Here is a 16,058-nt window from a genome sequence, read left to right as displayed (position 1 = left end):
TGATATGACTTGTATCTTAAATGTCTCCAAAGGCTTACTGTTGAAGGCTTTGTACCAAGGTGATTTTCTTCTGGAAAGTGGTAAGTCCTTTAAGGAGTGGCCTTGTGGAAGGAAGTCAGGCCGTTGTGGGGTACCCTTGAAGGGTATATGGGGCCCATCTCCTTCCTTCCTCTGTGTCTCTTGCCTTTACAGCCACCATGAGGTGAGTAGATCTGTTCCACCACACACTTCCTGCCACAAGCCCCAAACTAGAACCTATTATGATCTCAAACCACTGAGGCCATGGGCCAATAGAAACCTGCCCCCTTTTAAGTTGTCTCAAGTGTTTTGTCACAGCAGTGGAAAGTGACTAACACACTAGTTCTTTGAAGAATATCATTGGTGATTTGAGATCGCACTGAATTGCTTTGGGTAGCATGGACATTTTAATAATATTACTCTGGTCATGAACATGGGAGGTCGTTCCATCTCTTAATGTGTTTTTAAATTTCTTTCATCACTGTTTTATAATTTTCAATGTAGAGAGCTTTCCTCAGTTAATTCCTAGATATTGTTGTATTTGTAGCTATTGTGAATAGGGTTGCTTCTGTTTCTTTCTCTTCCAGTCTGTTAGTGGTATAAAGAAAAGCTCCCAACATTTGTATGCATTTGTATGAATTAATGTATCAGTTCTAATAGTCTTTTGGTGGAGTCCGTAGGTTTTTCTCTATATGAAATCATGTCATCTGCAAACAGGGATAACTTGACTTTGTCCTCACTATTTCTATGCTCTGTTTCTTTCTTGTGCCTGATTGCTCTGGCTAAAACTTGAGTACTCTGTTGACTAAGAACAATGAGAATAGACCCTCACCTTGTTCTTGATCTTAGAGGAACACTTCCTGCTTTTCCCTGTTCAGTGTGTTGTTGGCTGTGCATTTGTCATAAATAATAGTCTGTTATGCTGAGGTATGATCCTCCCATACCTCATTTGTTCAAGATTTTCATTAATGAAGTTTTCAAATGCTTTTTCTGCATTTACTGAGATCATGATTTTATCCTTCATCCTATGTGTGTGATGTATTTTGTTTGATTTGCACCTGTTGAACCTTCCTTGAATCTGTGAGTTGAAACCAACTTGATCATGATCTTTTTCATGTGCTATTAAATTCAATTTTCTGGTGTTTTGTTGAAGAATTGTATATCTGTGTTCATGAGGAATATTTGTGTACGGTTTTGTTGCACACGTATGAGTTTCTGTCTGTCTGTGTCTGATTTGGTAACAGGATAATGCTGGCTTCATAAAATGAGTTTGGAAAGGTTCCTTACCTTTCAGTGCTATAGGATACTTTAAGCATTGGTATTCTTTAAAAGTCGGTAGAAATTTAGCATTGAAGCTATTCAACCATGGGCTTTTCTTTGTTAGATTTTATTGCTGATTTAATTTTATTACTTGCTGTTGGTCTATTTGAGTTTTTTGTATCTTCTTGGTTCAATTTAAATGGATCATGTGTCTGGTAATTTTTTTATTTTGCCCAGATTTTATAATTTGGTAGCATATAGTTTTTCAAAATAATTCCTAATGACCTTTTATTTTTCTGTGGAATCACTTGCAGTGTTTCCTTTTTCATTTCTAATTTTATTTGGGCTCACAGTTGCTCTTTGTCTAGCTAAAGTTTTGTCAATTTTATCTTTTCAAAGAACCAACTCTTGTGTCATTTATCTTTTTTAAACTTTTAGCATATTTCATTTATTTCTGTTCCAATCTTTGTTATTTCTTCTACTAATTTGGTGTTTGGTTTGTTGTTATTTTCCTAAGTCCCTGAGATTGTAGTTAGGTTACTTGAAATTTTTCTTTTTTAATGTAGGCACTCATTACTATAACTTTCTCTCTCATTTCCTCTCAGTACTACTTTTTTTTTCTTCCATCCCATAGGCTTTTGGTATGTTTTCTTTCCATTTTCATTTGTTTCAAAACATTTTTAAATTTCCCTTCTGGCTTCCTCAGTGACCCAGTACTTGTTTTGAAATGTGTGTTATTCAATCTCCATGTAGTGAGATAATTTCTAAAGTTTCATTCTACCATGATCAGAAGAGGTAAAAGATATGATTTCAGTTTTTGTTGTTTCGTTTTGTTTTCTTTTGTTTTACACTTTGTTAAGACTTGTTTTGTGCCATTGTAGAGAAGGGTCCAAATGGTACTAAAAAGAATGTATTCCACAAGTGCTAGGTGGAGTGTTATGTAAATATCTATTAAGTTCATTTGATCTGAAATATAGTTTAACTCTGAAATTTGATTTTTTTTTGTTCTGTTCATTGATTACAGTGAGATGTTGAAGTAAGTCCTTACTTTTGATGTATTGAAGCCTATCTCGTTCTAGTAATGTTTTGTAAAATGTTTGCTCTGCTATTACGTGCATATAGATTTTATAATTATTATGTCTTCTTGATTTGATCCCTTGATCATATAGTAACCTTGTTTACTCTTCTTAAGATTTTTTTTTTTTATCTTAAGGTCTGTTTTGTAGCATATAGTTGGAGCTCTTTCTGCTTGTTTTAGGATTGCATTTCCTTGGAATATCATTTTATAGCCTTCGTCTTTCAGCGTGTGTTTCTTCACTTGTAAAGTTAGTTTCACATAGCAGCAAATTCTGTGTCTTTTTTTAATCAGTCTGCATCTTTTACTTGGAGAATTTAGTGCATTTACATTCACAAAGTTATATATTTACAAGACTATTGAAAGTTGCAGATTTATGCCTGTCATTTTGTTGATTTTCTTCTTTTAGATATTCTTTGTCGTTTTTTTTTTTTCCCCCTTGTTCATCTTTTATACTTTGATGGTGTACTGTATTGGTAATTTTATTTTTTGTTTCTCTTGTGTGTCTGTTCTTCTAGTGGGATTTATACTTTTGTATGTGGTCACGATGGGAGTTATCTTTCTTTTGCTTCTGGATGTAGAACTCTCCTAAGCATCTTTTGTAAGGCTGCTGTGGTGGTCATAAATTCAATATTTGTTTATCTTGGGAGTTCTTTATTTTATCTTCATTTCTAAAAAGGATAGTCTTGCTAGGTGTAGTAATACTGGCTGATAGTTACTTTGATTTAGGACTTCGTTCCAGTTGCTTGTGGCCTGGATGTTTCCACTGAGAAGTCTACTGATGACTAAGAATGTGTGACCCTTTTCCAAAACAAGTCTCTACAGACTTCATGTTACTCATCTACATGATGAACAAGCCTGGGGCTATAAAACTTCCTGGTGGTGGGGATTACAAGCATCCAAACAGACTGTTTGATGAGATTCTTTCTTTCACCCCCCACTCTGCAATGGGGAGGCTCCCATCCACTAACTGCAGAACCAGGGCTTGGTTTCTCTTACTGTGCTACGGTTCCAGGTCTCTAAATCTTACAAGGTTTAACTGCTGATTTCCAGTGTTCCCCTGTGGTCACTCACCTAAACATGCAGCTATGTACCTGTTGCTTGGGTTTTTCTTTGTAGAGGGCAGATGAATGCTGGGTGCCCCTATTCTGCCATCTTGGAAAATCTTATTGGTGTTTATTCTATTCACAAAGCTACTCCAGAACATTTTCATCCTCCCAGAGAAGAAAGCCCCTGCTCATTACTCCCAAGTGACTCTCCATCCTAGAAAATTCCTCTTCGGGTTTCAGTCTCTGTGGATTTGCCTATGTCTGACATTGAGTATAAGTGGAATTGTATAATATGTGGACTTTTATATCTGGCTCTGTCACTGAGCTTAACGTTGTCAGGGTTCACTGATGCTGCAGCATGTGTCAGTACTTCATTTCTTTTGTGGCTAAATAATATTCCCTTGTACAGATATACCGCATTTTTTCTATCTGTTCATTGATTGGTGGACATCTGAGTTGTTTTCATTTTCAGGCTGTCCTAAATAATGCGGCTCTGAATATTCATGTATAAATCTGAATATGTGTTTTCAAAGTTCTTGGGTATAGATGTGTAGAAATGGACTTTCTGGGTCATGTGGTAATTCTGTGTTGAAGAACTGCTATACTGGTCACTTTTCTCTCAGTACCACAAAACACGTAACATGCCCAACTTCAGGAGAGGTTTATTTTGGCTCACGGTTTCAGATAGTTCAGTCCACTGGCTCCAAAGCAGAAACAGCAGGGCCGAAGGGCGTGGTGGAGGAAGCTGTCCAACACTTGGCGGCCAGCAAGCATAGCGAGAAGGGAGGAGCGAGGGACAAGGGCCCGGCCTTGTAGGTCAGCCTCGGGCCAGGGCAGCCTTCTGCTCAGGCCCCTCCTCCTGACGGCGCATTCAGCTACGAACTCGTCGTGAGCAGAGCACCCTCGTGATCCAGTCGCCTCTGAACACATGAGACTTTGGGGGACACTGGATCTAAACCACACCCCTACCAAACCGTTGATCAAAATGGCTGCACCATTTACATTCCCACCTGCCATGAGTGGGGGTCCCGTTTTTCCACATTCTCACCGAGAAGTCTTAGGGACATATTGTCCCTCTTTATTATAGCGTCCTGTGTGCAGTAGCATTGCACTGTAGGCTTGATTTGCATTTCTCTAATGACTAATTACATTGAGCATCTTTTTGTGTCTTATTTTTAACAGCGCACTTTTTTAAAAAGGGAAAAAAGTGCAGTGCAATTAATGTTCCTAAATTTAACTGAAAAGTGCAAGTATGCCCTGGGCATAGAAACCTAGAGTGAAGAGCAGATTCCTGGGATCTCCTGGCTCTTGGTCTGGCCTGCAGCGGAGGGAGAACCAGGGCAGGCAGAAGAAAGCTGCCTGTGTGCCTAGGGGTGCAGAAAGAGCCATCCAGTCCTGAGAACATTCTCAAGTCTAGAGCTTCTCTCATTCTGTGCTTTGATTTCTTACTAATCCGCCGGTCTCCACTCGTCTCTCACTGGCATCCTTGCCGGTTATTCCCACCCTCACACATGACACTGCACCGTCTTCCCCGGTGCCCCAGCAGAGCTGTGGAGATTTGCAGTCTCGTCCCTTGCACTCCGGGGCCCGAGCTGTTAGAGGGTTGCTGCTGTGAAACAGCCCCATTTTTAAAAAACAGAAATAGAAACTTGAGATTGCAAATCAGCATGCACAACCTCCTGTGACTGTAGAAAAGAGCACTCTGCGTTCATCTCACAGGGTCTGTGTCTGTGTACTGAAGTGAGGTGGCAGTCGCTGCGTCCTCCCCTCACCAAGGGGGCACTGCAGGTCCACAGCTCAAGGAACACCTTACCGGCTCTGTGTGGCAGCCCACTCTCTCCTGAGCATCTGCCAGCTGAGGCTCTGGTGGGACCAGGCCGGGCCTCTGGGGATCTGTAGAGACAGAAATCGCGCTTAACAGAGAAATCACCAAAACTCTGTACCCTAAAGCTGCACGACACGACTGCCCTCACCCTTGGGGCTGTGGCCTCCCTGCACATTCTCCCATGTGCCTCCCTGGGGGCGGCCTCTGTGCCCTCCTGGAAGAGTGACCTCAGTAGCCACCTTGGCCAGAGGGGCAGCCTCTCTAGCTGTGCCTTTCCTCCACACCCTGACCTCAGAAGCTCAGGGCAGGAAGGGACAGCCTGGCAGCATGAGAATAAAAATATCAGCTGGAGAAAGAGGCAGCGGGAACAGTGTGTGGCTTTAGCCCACAGGGACTCAGAAGGGGAGTTTCAGCCTTGTATGTGTTATGGGGCTTCCCATTTTGCATCATGCCGGACTTTGGGGGGCCGTTTATTGATGTCTAGGATCAGCACAGCACCAGAAATCCCTTGGTCGGTGCGTTTGCCCCGAGTGGCAGCAGCAGGACAGCTGTACTTGGAGAGCACTGCCCAGGGAGTGGCTCAGGAGACGGGCTGGCGGGGGTGCCCGCTGCTGGGCTCCAGCCGGGAGGGTGCAGCCCTTGTCTTGAGCAGGATTAGCCAGCAGAGTCCGCTGTCTGGGCTGCAGGGGCCAGTCCATAAACATGGGAAGTCATTCAGCTGCTGTGCGCAATGGAGGCGGCTGAAGGACGTCTCTGTAATGTCCCTGCTTTGTACCCCGCCTGCCCCTCTTTCTCAGGAAGCGGCCAGCGCATCAGCATCTGAGAGCTCCTTTCCAGCGAGGCACTGTTCCCTCTGGGCCCCAGCACACCGCCGTGCTCTGGTTATTTCCGCCCAGGCAAATCCAGTCCACATTTGAGCCACAGGGGCCCAGCCGGACTTTGTCCTAAGCCAGGACTGAGCCTTCGTCCGCCTGCAGGCGTGTCCTGGGCCAAGAGAAATGGCTCCCTCTTCTGTGCATGCGAGGCCAACCCAAGAGCGACGCTGGGGAGGCCAGGCACCCACCTCGTGGCAGGAAAGGGCCACAGGTAGATTCCGTGGGCGAAATCCTGGCTGGCAGTTTCTGTTCTGAGTCAGGGTTTGCGGTACCTCCTCTCCCTCCCTGAATGTGGGGTGCTCTCAGGTAGAAATATTTTTAGGAGGTATGCAAATGAAAGTGAATGCTGCCCAAGTCTAAATACCTACCAATAGGGAATAATAATTATGATAAATACACCCGGTGGGTATTGATTTTTTTTTTTTTTTGGTACCAGTGATCGAACTCTGGTCCTTGTGCTTGTGAGGCAGGTGGTGGAACCACTGAGCTAAATCCCCAGCTTGGATTTTTATGAATACAAATACTTCTGTAATAAGTGAAAAAGAACAGGATAGAATTGCACGTAACCTGTAATCACAGCCATGTTACAAAACAGAAAAGGATGGGAAGGAAAACAAAATACACTAGCTATCTCCAGGAAATGGAAATGCAGGTTTTTTTAAAAAATCTAGTCTGCCTTTCCTTATTTTCTGAAGTGAACACGTACTTCCCGGTGGGTATTTATTTTTTTTTTTTTTTGGTACCAGTGATCGAACTCTGGTCCTTGTGCTTGTGAGGCAGGTGGTGGAACCACTGAGCTAAATCCCCAGCTTGGATTTTTATGAATACAAATACTTCTGTAATAAGTGAAAAAGAACAGGATAGAATTGCACGTAACCTGTAATCACAGCCATGTTACAAAACAGAAAAGGATGGGAAGGAAAACAAAATACACTAGCTATCTCCAGGAAATGGAAATGCAGGTTTTTTTAAAAAATCTAGTCTGCCTTTCCTTATTTTCTGAAGTGAACACGTACTAACATATAATTAGAAAAATGTTTAAAATTTTTATTCTTATTCAAGAAAGAAAACTATCAGAAAAAGGGGGCAGAGAAACTCCGACACCTGCTTAGGCACAGCTCCCTTGGGTGATCCACGCTGAACACTGTTCCGCCCCGTTTTGTGCTGCCACCTGCCTTACAGAAGGCTTGGGGTCCTTCTCTGGCTTTTCAGTAAATGTTTGCAGTACATAAGGATCACATTTATCATTTGTACAAATTTGTACATGTACATAAGACGTCATTCGTTTTTGTCACTGTTTATAAAAGTTCTATTTCCATTTTTTTCCTTCAGATTTTTTAAATCCCTTTTCCCTTACTCCTCTGTTCCCTCATCGCTTTTTCCCCTTCCTCTTGAAAAAAATTCTTCCTACTCCTTAATACCTATCCTTTATTTTGCACCTTACTTTGAGGTTCTCACACAAGAAAAACAATGTGATGCTTAAATTTGTGTGTCTGATTTGTTTCACTTAAGATTATGGTCTCACGGTACATCCATTTACCTAAAAATGCCTTGTTTGTCCTTCTTTATGCCAGAGTAGTGATCCACTGTATATAAACAGCACATTTTCTTTATCTTTTCATCTGTTCATGGGCTTCTGGGCTATGTGTGCGATTTTGGTATTATAAATTGTGCTGCTATTAACACAGATATGCATGTATCCCTCTGTATGATGACTTAGTTAACTCTTTTGGGAAGATACCTCGTAAGGGACTAGCAGAGTCCACTGGAAACTCTATAGTTTTGGTTTTTTGAGGAATCTCTCCTGATTTCCACAGTGGTTGTACCACTCTGCACTCCTACCAACAGTGGAGCACAGTTCCTTTTCCCCACAGCTGCACCAGCATTTGTTACTGGTTGATTTCTTCATGATAGATATTCTTTCTGGGGTGAGGTGGAATCTCAGTGTTGTTTTAATTTGCCATTTCTCAAGTGACCGGTGATGTTGAACATTTTTTCAGATATTTGCTCTTTGCACTTCTTCATCTGAGAATTATTCATTTCAGGTGCCCATTTTTTGATCGGCTCTTTATATATTCTAGATATTAGACCTTTGTCTGAGGAACAGTTGGTGAAAACAATTTTTCCCATTCTCTTGGGTTGTTGCTTCACTGTTGGTTTCTTTTGCTGTGCAAAGCCTTTTTAATATGAGATCCCTGCTGCAGATTCTTTGTAATTTTTTCTATACAGAGTTTTATTCAGAAACTCTTTGCCTCACTTACATCTTCAAGAGTTTTACCTATTTTATTTTCCAGCATATTAAGTGTTTGTTTTAATATTTAGACCTTTGATCCATTTAGATTTTAGTTTCGTGCATGGTGAGATATGGGTCTAAGCTTAAAAATCTTTGGCATATGGAAAACCAGTTTTCCCACCGAGGCTATCCTTTTTTTCCAGTGAAGGTGTTTGGCCCCTTTGTCAAAGATAAGGTAGCTGAGTGTATTTGGAGTTGTTTCTGCATCTTCTAATCTGCTCCACTGATCCTTGGTTCTTTTTTGCCAGTATTATGCTCTTTTTAGTCACGGTAGCTTTCTAGTATAATTTCAGGTTAGTGATTATGACACCTGCCCCCCCCCCCGCCTTTGTTGCCAAGAATTGTGTTTGGTATTCTAGGTCTCTTATGGTTCTAAATGATTGTTTTCTCTAGTTCTGTTAGGTATGCTATTGGTATTTTGACCAGGATTACATTAAATCTGTATAAGAGTTTTGGAAGTATGGCTATTTTGTCTATGTTGGTTTTGCCTATCCAAGAACAAGGGATATCTTTCCACTTTCTGATATCTTCTTCTGTCTCCTTTTTCAGAGTATTGTAGTTTTTGATGTAAAGGTCTTTTACGTCCCTTGTTAGATCAATTCTGAAGTATTTCATTTTTCTAGGTGCTATTATGAAAAGTGTTGTTTCCCTAATTTCTCTGAGTTTGTGTGCAGGAATACTGTTGATTTAAGTGTTGACTTTGTATTCTGCTGTGTTACTAAATTTGGTTATTAAATCTCACAGTCTTTTGGTGGTGTTTTGGGGGTCTTCTATGTAGAGTATCATGTCATTGGCAAATAATAATTTAACATCTTCCTTTTCTATCTTTATTCATTTCTCTTGTTTTCTGTAGTTTTTCATTGATAATCAATCTTATATTATCCTTATTTGCATCATCTAGCAGCTTTTGGATTGATTTCTCATAGTCCCTTACTATTTTTAAGAAGTCTTTCACTTGATGCCGTCACTGGTAGACAGAGGCAGACAAAGCCCAGATCCACGCTGGATAATCCCAGCAAGCCTTCAGTACGGTCAGAGTGGGGTACCGATTCTGGTGCTTTTAACTCCTTAGAAGTTCAAGTTGATCCTGGCCTCTGGCTGTGCAGTTGGAGCCTGAGTAGTTCAGCCTACAACACTGTGTATCTTGCAAGCCTGAACTCAGCTCCCTGACCCTGGATGTCTTCCGTGTTTGTGCCTCACCCAATTATGGGGAGCCCTGAGATGAAGACAACCCATGGCTGCTGTGAGCCCCAGGTTCAATTAGCCCCTCCCTAAAATGGCATCTGGCCCAGCATTTTCTCCAGAAGACAGTTGGACTGGAGTCACTCACCAGCTATTGTAGTTCACAGCATCCACTGTTCTGTTCCACTAGTTCATTTTTTCGAGGAGGCCTCTGGCGTCACCTGCCTTCACTCTGTCTCTGTAAATTCGAGCCTCTGGTAGTCAGGGAGAAAGTGCAGTTTCCCATCTCCTTTTTCTGCATTGAGGTCTGTCTCTTCACTTTGCCTGTGGGCTGCAGTTCTCTTCTCAGATCCTTCCTGAGTCCTGGGGATCTACCTCCTTCCTCCTCCTCTTCCCCAAGTTGTTATACGCCAGTGTCTGGGTTCCTAATCTTGGAGAGGCTGATTTGCTGCTGTTTACTGCTCTGCCATCTTCCTGGAAGTCTCTCAGTGTTAATTTACGTTTATTTAATGGCCAGCAATGCTGAACATTTTTTTCATGTATTTATTAGCCATCTGTACTTCATCTGAGACGTTTCCATTCATTTCAGATATCCATTTTTGGATTGGGTCCTTAAATTTGAGGGGTCTAATTTTTTGTGTGTTCTTTATATATTCTAAATATTAGTCTTCTATCTGAAGAACGGCTGGCAGAATTTTTCCCCGTTCTATAGGTTATGTGTTCACTCTGTCAGTGGTCTCTATGGCTGTTCAAAAGGTTTTAAATTTGAGGCGATCCCATTTGTTGATTCATTGTTATATTTCTTGTGCAACTTGGATTTTGTTCAGAAAGTCTTAACCTACACTTACATCTCCATGAATTTTACCTGTTCTGTCTTCCAGAGATTAAGTACTTCTGTTTTAATACTTTTTTATTCATTTTGATTTTAATTTAGTGCATGGTGAGAGAGATGGTTCCAGGTTTAATCTTCAGAATGTGGAAAGCCAGTTTTTCCAGCACCATTTGTTAAAGAGGATGTCTCTCCTCCAGCAGAGGTGTTTAGCCCCTTTGTCAAAGAATGGCAGTTGAGTGTGCCTGGAGTTTCTGCATCCTTTATTCTGTTCCATTTATCCACAAGTCCAGTTTTGTTTTATTTTGCCAATACCATGCTGTAGCTTTATAGTAGAACTATAAATGATTGTGATGCCTCCCATCTTTCCCTTGTCCAGAATTGCTTTTGCTATTCTAGGTCTCTTCTGATTCCATATGAATTTTAGGATTATTTTCTCTAAATCTGTAAGGAAAATGCTATTGCTATTTTGATTGGGATTACATTAAAGCTGTATTACCATTTTGAAAGTATAGCCATTTTACTGTATTGGTTCTGCCTATCCAGGAATGGGGCTGTCTTTCCATTTTCTGATGCCCTCTTCCATCTCTTTCAGAGTATTGTAGTTTTCATTCCAGAGGTCTTTCACTTCTTTGATTAGGTTAATTCCTAAGTATTTCATTTTTCTTGGTGCTATTGTTAAAGGTATTGTTTCCTTAATTTCTCTCATGGTGAGCTTGTTATTGGTGTACAGGAATGCTACTGATTTTTGAGTGTTAACTTTGTACTTACTGTATCTACTGAGTGTGGTTATTAGTTCTAGGAGTCTTTTGGTGCAGTTTTTAGGGTCTTCTATGTAGAGGATCATGTCATCAGTAAATAATAATTTGACTTCTTCCTTTCCCATCTATATTCATTCATTCCTTTGGTCTGATTGCTCTGGCTATGTTTCACTTCTCCATCTTTGCACCACTTGGCACCCTCCTGGCCCAGCTAGATCTGAGTAGCCAGGGCTGGGTGGTGGTGGCCTAAGAGGTACCATGTGAGAAGTTAGAGGGACACTGTGGCAGACACTTTCATGGCTACATCATGGCACCATCTGAGGCACTGGACAGAGGCACAAGGTCTCTCAAGGCCACAATAAACACCTGTGGGGTTTGGTTTTTTTGTTTTTGTTTTTGTTTTTTTTGAGACAGGGTCTCACTATGAAGTTGAGACTGACCTAGAATTCACTTTGTAGCCCAGGTTGGTCTTGAACTCAGTGATCCTCCTGCCTCAGCCTCCAGAGTGCTGGGATTACAGGCGTGCACCACCACACCCGGCAACATCTGTGGTTTGACTCAGACTGGGAAGAACTCGAACCCTGCTGAGATGCATAGCATCAGTCCCCTTGCCAGCCTTGATGGGTGGGCTGATCACTGCAGAGCTCTTTCTGCAGGTACAGTGGCTCCCACAGGCCGGGCCCAAGCCAGCATGGTGACAGAGCTTCCAGTGTGCAGCAGTGACCATGGGCCAAGAGGAGGCAGCTGCCAGCTGCCAAGGAACCCTGTAGCTCCCACCCAGCTCACACTAGAAAAATAAGAGGAATGAGGAAAACCACCACCCTAGAAAATGCCTTCCCTGAAGGTGCTTTTCTTTCCCCAGATTTGATCAGTTTGGGGACTGGTTGCTGTCATCAGCATTTTTCACGCAGAAAATAGACCATTACCTGTAAATTATCCTGGTCAGATCTGGGTCTGGCTCTACCGAAGGGATAAACATGGGGGGCCAGGGGTTCCCATCGACTGTAATTTCTGGTTTTTACTCTCCACGTTGTCTTCATTGTGGGGCTCCTTTCTGCTGCCTCCTAAAATCGCAGTTCCCAGCAGGCCGAGTTTGTGGATTTAAGTTCAGTGGTTACTTCCTGTCCCCTGAGTAGCTTGTCCTCCTCTAAACGTCGCCTCCATCAATGAGTTCAGTGGACACAGGGCCATTGGCAGCAGGAGTCCTGTGAGTGATGTGTGGGGAGGAGCTGCCCGGCTTGACTTAGCAAGAGGGGTGGACACGCCCCTCACTGGCCACCAGGGCTACCTGGCTGGCCTGGGACCTCTGCAGGAGAAATCTGCCGCAGGAAGAGCCTTGAGTCTACTCACCTCCACCAAGGGTGGCAGCGTCCCCTGCTCTGTCGGGGACACGGGGAGTGGTCAGGCTGGGCCATGCAGCCCAGGGCCCTTTTCCTGTGGCCAGGGCGCACGGCTGGATGGCATTTCGATCTGTGCTTCCTGCCCTGGCTCTGCACTGCTGTGCAGTCATGGAGGTGGCGGAGGCACTGACTCCTGATTCCTTCCCCTTGTCCCTACTCTGGCCGCAGGTGTTCGAGGAACTGTGGAAGGGCGAGGGGAAGACCGCAGTGCAGATTGTTTCAGAGAAGCAGCTGGGACTGATGCAGGACCGCGAGGCCTTGGAGCAGCTCTGCCAGTCCACGGTGGAGGGACACCCTCGAGTGGTGACTGTCGTGGGCAGGGCGGGGTCATCCTGGGGACACAGCCAGATGCCTGCTTGAGGTCCTTCGGGAGCCCAAGGCTGCTCTTCTAAGGGCTGGCCCAGTTTCATCAGTAATTGCTTAATTATCTGTGTCAGCCCAAAGGAGATGAAATGAGGTGGATTTTGGGAAACCACTTCTTTCCTGTAAGGAAAATTCCACTCTGGCATTTGCTGTCACGGAGGTAGTTTGACGGCTTACTGTCAAACTCGGCACTCCAGGGTTCCAGCTCCCAGACTGTCACCCTCTCCCGGGTCAGCATTACCAGTCCATGTGACCAGCGCTGCCTCCCCGGAGGGGCCTTGCAGTGATGAGCCACCTGGCCTGGGTGCAGGGGGAAGGAGACAGGGCTTTAGCGTGCCTTCCAGAGGGGAGAAGAAAGGTAGAAGTTATTTTTAAGTGATGGAGAATGTCCTTTGACAGGAGCATGGTGGAAGCTGTGTTCCTAGTGTAGAAGTACAACAAGACAGAAAAGCTGCATGTGGCAGCTCTCCCTCCCCACGTCTAATCGTACTGTCTAGAGGGGGTTTTCAGTGGGGAAAACTTGCTAGCATCTCTTTCAGAATAATGCCCACCTGCTCATCAGTGTGCCAGAGACACTGAGAGCTCTTTACAGAGCTCTCGGTATGGAAAATGAGCCTGCACCGGCCCGGAATCTCCATCTCCCCTCTTCATCTGCAGGGACTGATAAGGACGCTTAGTTTCAGGCCGGTCCTGTGGTGCTGGAGTCAGACGCCCGAGTGCACGTCGCTAACTGCAGCTGAGGGGAGGTCGGTGCGGGTGGCCCTGCCAGCATGGTTGACAGGAGCCCGGCACCTCCTGCCTCCTCATCCCACCCCCACAGCGCACACCCTGCCAGGGTTGTCACTTTGGAGAGTGTTTTCTACTCAGCACGTCTTCCTGGCAAGGAGGGCAGGCAGAGGAGCGCCTGGCGAACGTCACTGGGGCATTTGAGGCACCCCACGTACACACTCCTCGTCCTCCTGTCGGTGTGGTGCCTCGGAGGAGGGTCCTGGTGCCCACGCACCTGCTGCTTTGGTGTCAGTCACCGAGATCCCTCCTGGTCTTCTGTGCTCATTAAGTAGAAGGTAGAGCTGGAGCTGGCTTTGCAGGAGCCTGAAGCCTCCTCACTAGCTAATCCCCCATCTCTTCCTCTTCCTCATTTTATATCTGATATTCAGGAATGACAAACATTCAATTTGCAGTAAAATTAAGCTTTACTGGAGGATTTTTAGTTAAGAGGGTCTTTATTTTTCTTCTCTTCATAGGTGATGGATATAAAGAAGGGAAACCCCAGAGCTATAAATAAACTGATCGGGTTGGTCCGGAAGGCGGCCCTAAACCGAGCAGACCCAGCTATGATAAAGGCCCTCCTGGAGAAGCTGTTGGCGTAATGTGTGAGGGTTCCTCCTGCCGAGAACTCACTTTCTGTGAGTTGCATTTCCTGTGCCCTGGTTCTCTGAGACTCTGGGCCTTGGGGTGCAGCTTCCATGGAAACCAGCAGCCCCCCACAGCCCTTTGCTGCAGCAGCAGTGGTGAGGCAAGGGCACATTCTGTGGGGTAGTTCTCCGCTGAGTAAAACATACTTCAGAGACTGACCACTTTGCAAGCACTCCACTGTGCAATTCCTTCCACGGCCAACGGTGCGTGCTTCCTAAGGCCTGGATTGTCCCAAGTGCTGGCCATCAACCATGATCAAGAAAGACTGGAATGTGGATACAGTATGTGCAGACCTAAAAGTAGGTTAACGAAGATCAAAGCAAAACAGATCGGTGCCATGTAAACACATCGGTTTAGGGCACCAGGGTCGGGAGAGTAGCTACCCATCTACTGAGCAAAGGTAATACTGCCCTTTCAACTTCCTGAGGACCCTAAACGCATAGGCTGGAGATTCAATGAATTTTTTAAAGACAACATAAGTTTTCAAATAAATTTAATGAATAAAATATATACGGAAACATCACGTAAAAATTAACTTACACTTCAAAGATTGTGTACGATTGACACCCCCACACCATCAGGCCAAAAAAGATAAAGAAAAAAGCTATAACAATTTGTTTTGCTTGTAAAGAAAAAGATTATAAACTAATAAAATCTTGACCTTTGACAATAACTGAGGTGTAGTTGACAGTATCGTGATGAGGGCCTCGTCACCGCTGCCCCTTTCTGTGTGAGAGTAACACTTTCTCGAACACAAGGCCCCTTTGTTCATACACGTCTAGGACCTCAGATTCACAATGCTTCCTTTAATCCTTTTATGTCTAGTGTTCCATTTTTGGAACGGCAGGTAACAATGGAACATAAAAATGTTACTCTTCAAATTCTTGTTCCTGATTTTTTTTTTTCCCCTAGGTAACGTACGACTTTCATGCAAAAATTCAAAAAGTTGTAACCTTTGGCATTATAAATGGGTTACCAACCAGTTTTGTAAATGCTTGGTGACACCGTCCCCAGCCCCAGACTATGGTAGAACACACACCAGGGCCTACCAGCCCCAGCACTCTGAACTTTGAGGCAGGTCTCACTAAGTTGCCCTGGTGGGACTTGAACTTGTGATCCTCTTCTCTCAGTGCTGGGATTACAGATGTGTGTCATACTCATGGCTGCAAGTGCTGTTTGTAAAAGTACCTGTCAGACTGATATAGTAACATATCTTGAGACCCTGATTTTTAAAACTCAATCCTAACATACCAAGAACAAGAAACAGCATTTTTGTGGGGCACAACGATCCCGGAGAAAAGTACCATGCCCTCTGTCACCAACTGAGCAACTGATGGTTCTGGCTTGGAGGCAGTGCTCAAAGTTTCCCTGAGTTAAGAGTGGGAAAAGTACCCCATTTGCCCAGCCATGAAAGCAGGGGTAGAGAAAACCAGTTGTGTAGTTTAGCTTGGACAAGCATGAGGATGGGAATTTTTTTTTTTTTAATTCAAGAAGCCATGTAACCCACGTTTTATAATACTGAACACTACTGGGGCTCCAAAGAATGTGCGCTAAACCCCTGTACAAGAGAGAGAGTGGAGCCCCCCTCTCCCTGCAAGTCTGTTAAACACAAACGGCTAAGGTTCAAATCTGACAGGACCTTTATCTTATCTTTTTGGTACCAGGGATTGAACTCAGGTCCTTGCACTTGCGAAGCAGGTGGTGGAACCACT

The 16,058-nt window shown here is 44.0% G+C and overlaps 1 protein-coding gene across 2 annotated transcripts in view; it reads left to right on the top strand.

Annotated features, from left to right (window-relative positions):
* The window catches only part of Gatb (glutamyl-tRNA amidotransferase subunit B), a 77,425-nt gene extending 62,771 nt beyond the window's left edge, over window positions 1-14,654 (top strand). For both annotated transcript variants that reach the window (XM_010627915.3, XM_010627914.3), the window contains 2 exons: window positions 12,736-12,870; window positions 14,175-14,654. In XM_010627915.3, coding sequence (XP_010626217.1) covers window positions 12,736-12,870; window positions 14,175-14,300 — 261 coding nt within the window. In that variant the 3' untranslated portion in view covers window positions 14,301-14,654. The remainder of the gene's footprint in view (window positions 1-12,735; window positions 12,871-14,174) is intronic.
* Window positions 14,655-16,058: the final 1,404 nt, after the last annotated feature.

This window comes from Fukomys damarensis, unplaced genomic scaffold, assembly GCF_012274545.1.
Source record: "Fukomys damarensis isolate Sample0158 unplaced genomic scaffold, DMR_v1.0_HiC HiC_scaffold_38, whole genome shotgun sequence".
Lineage (NCBI taxonomy): Eukaryota > Metazoa > Chordata > Mammalia > Rodentia > Bathyergidae > Fukomys > Fukomys damarensis.
This window is presented reverse-complemented; position numbering and strand designations above follow the sequence as displayed.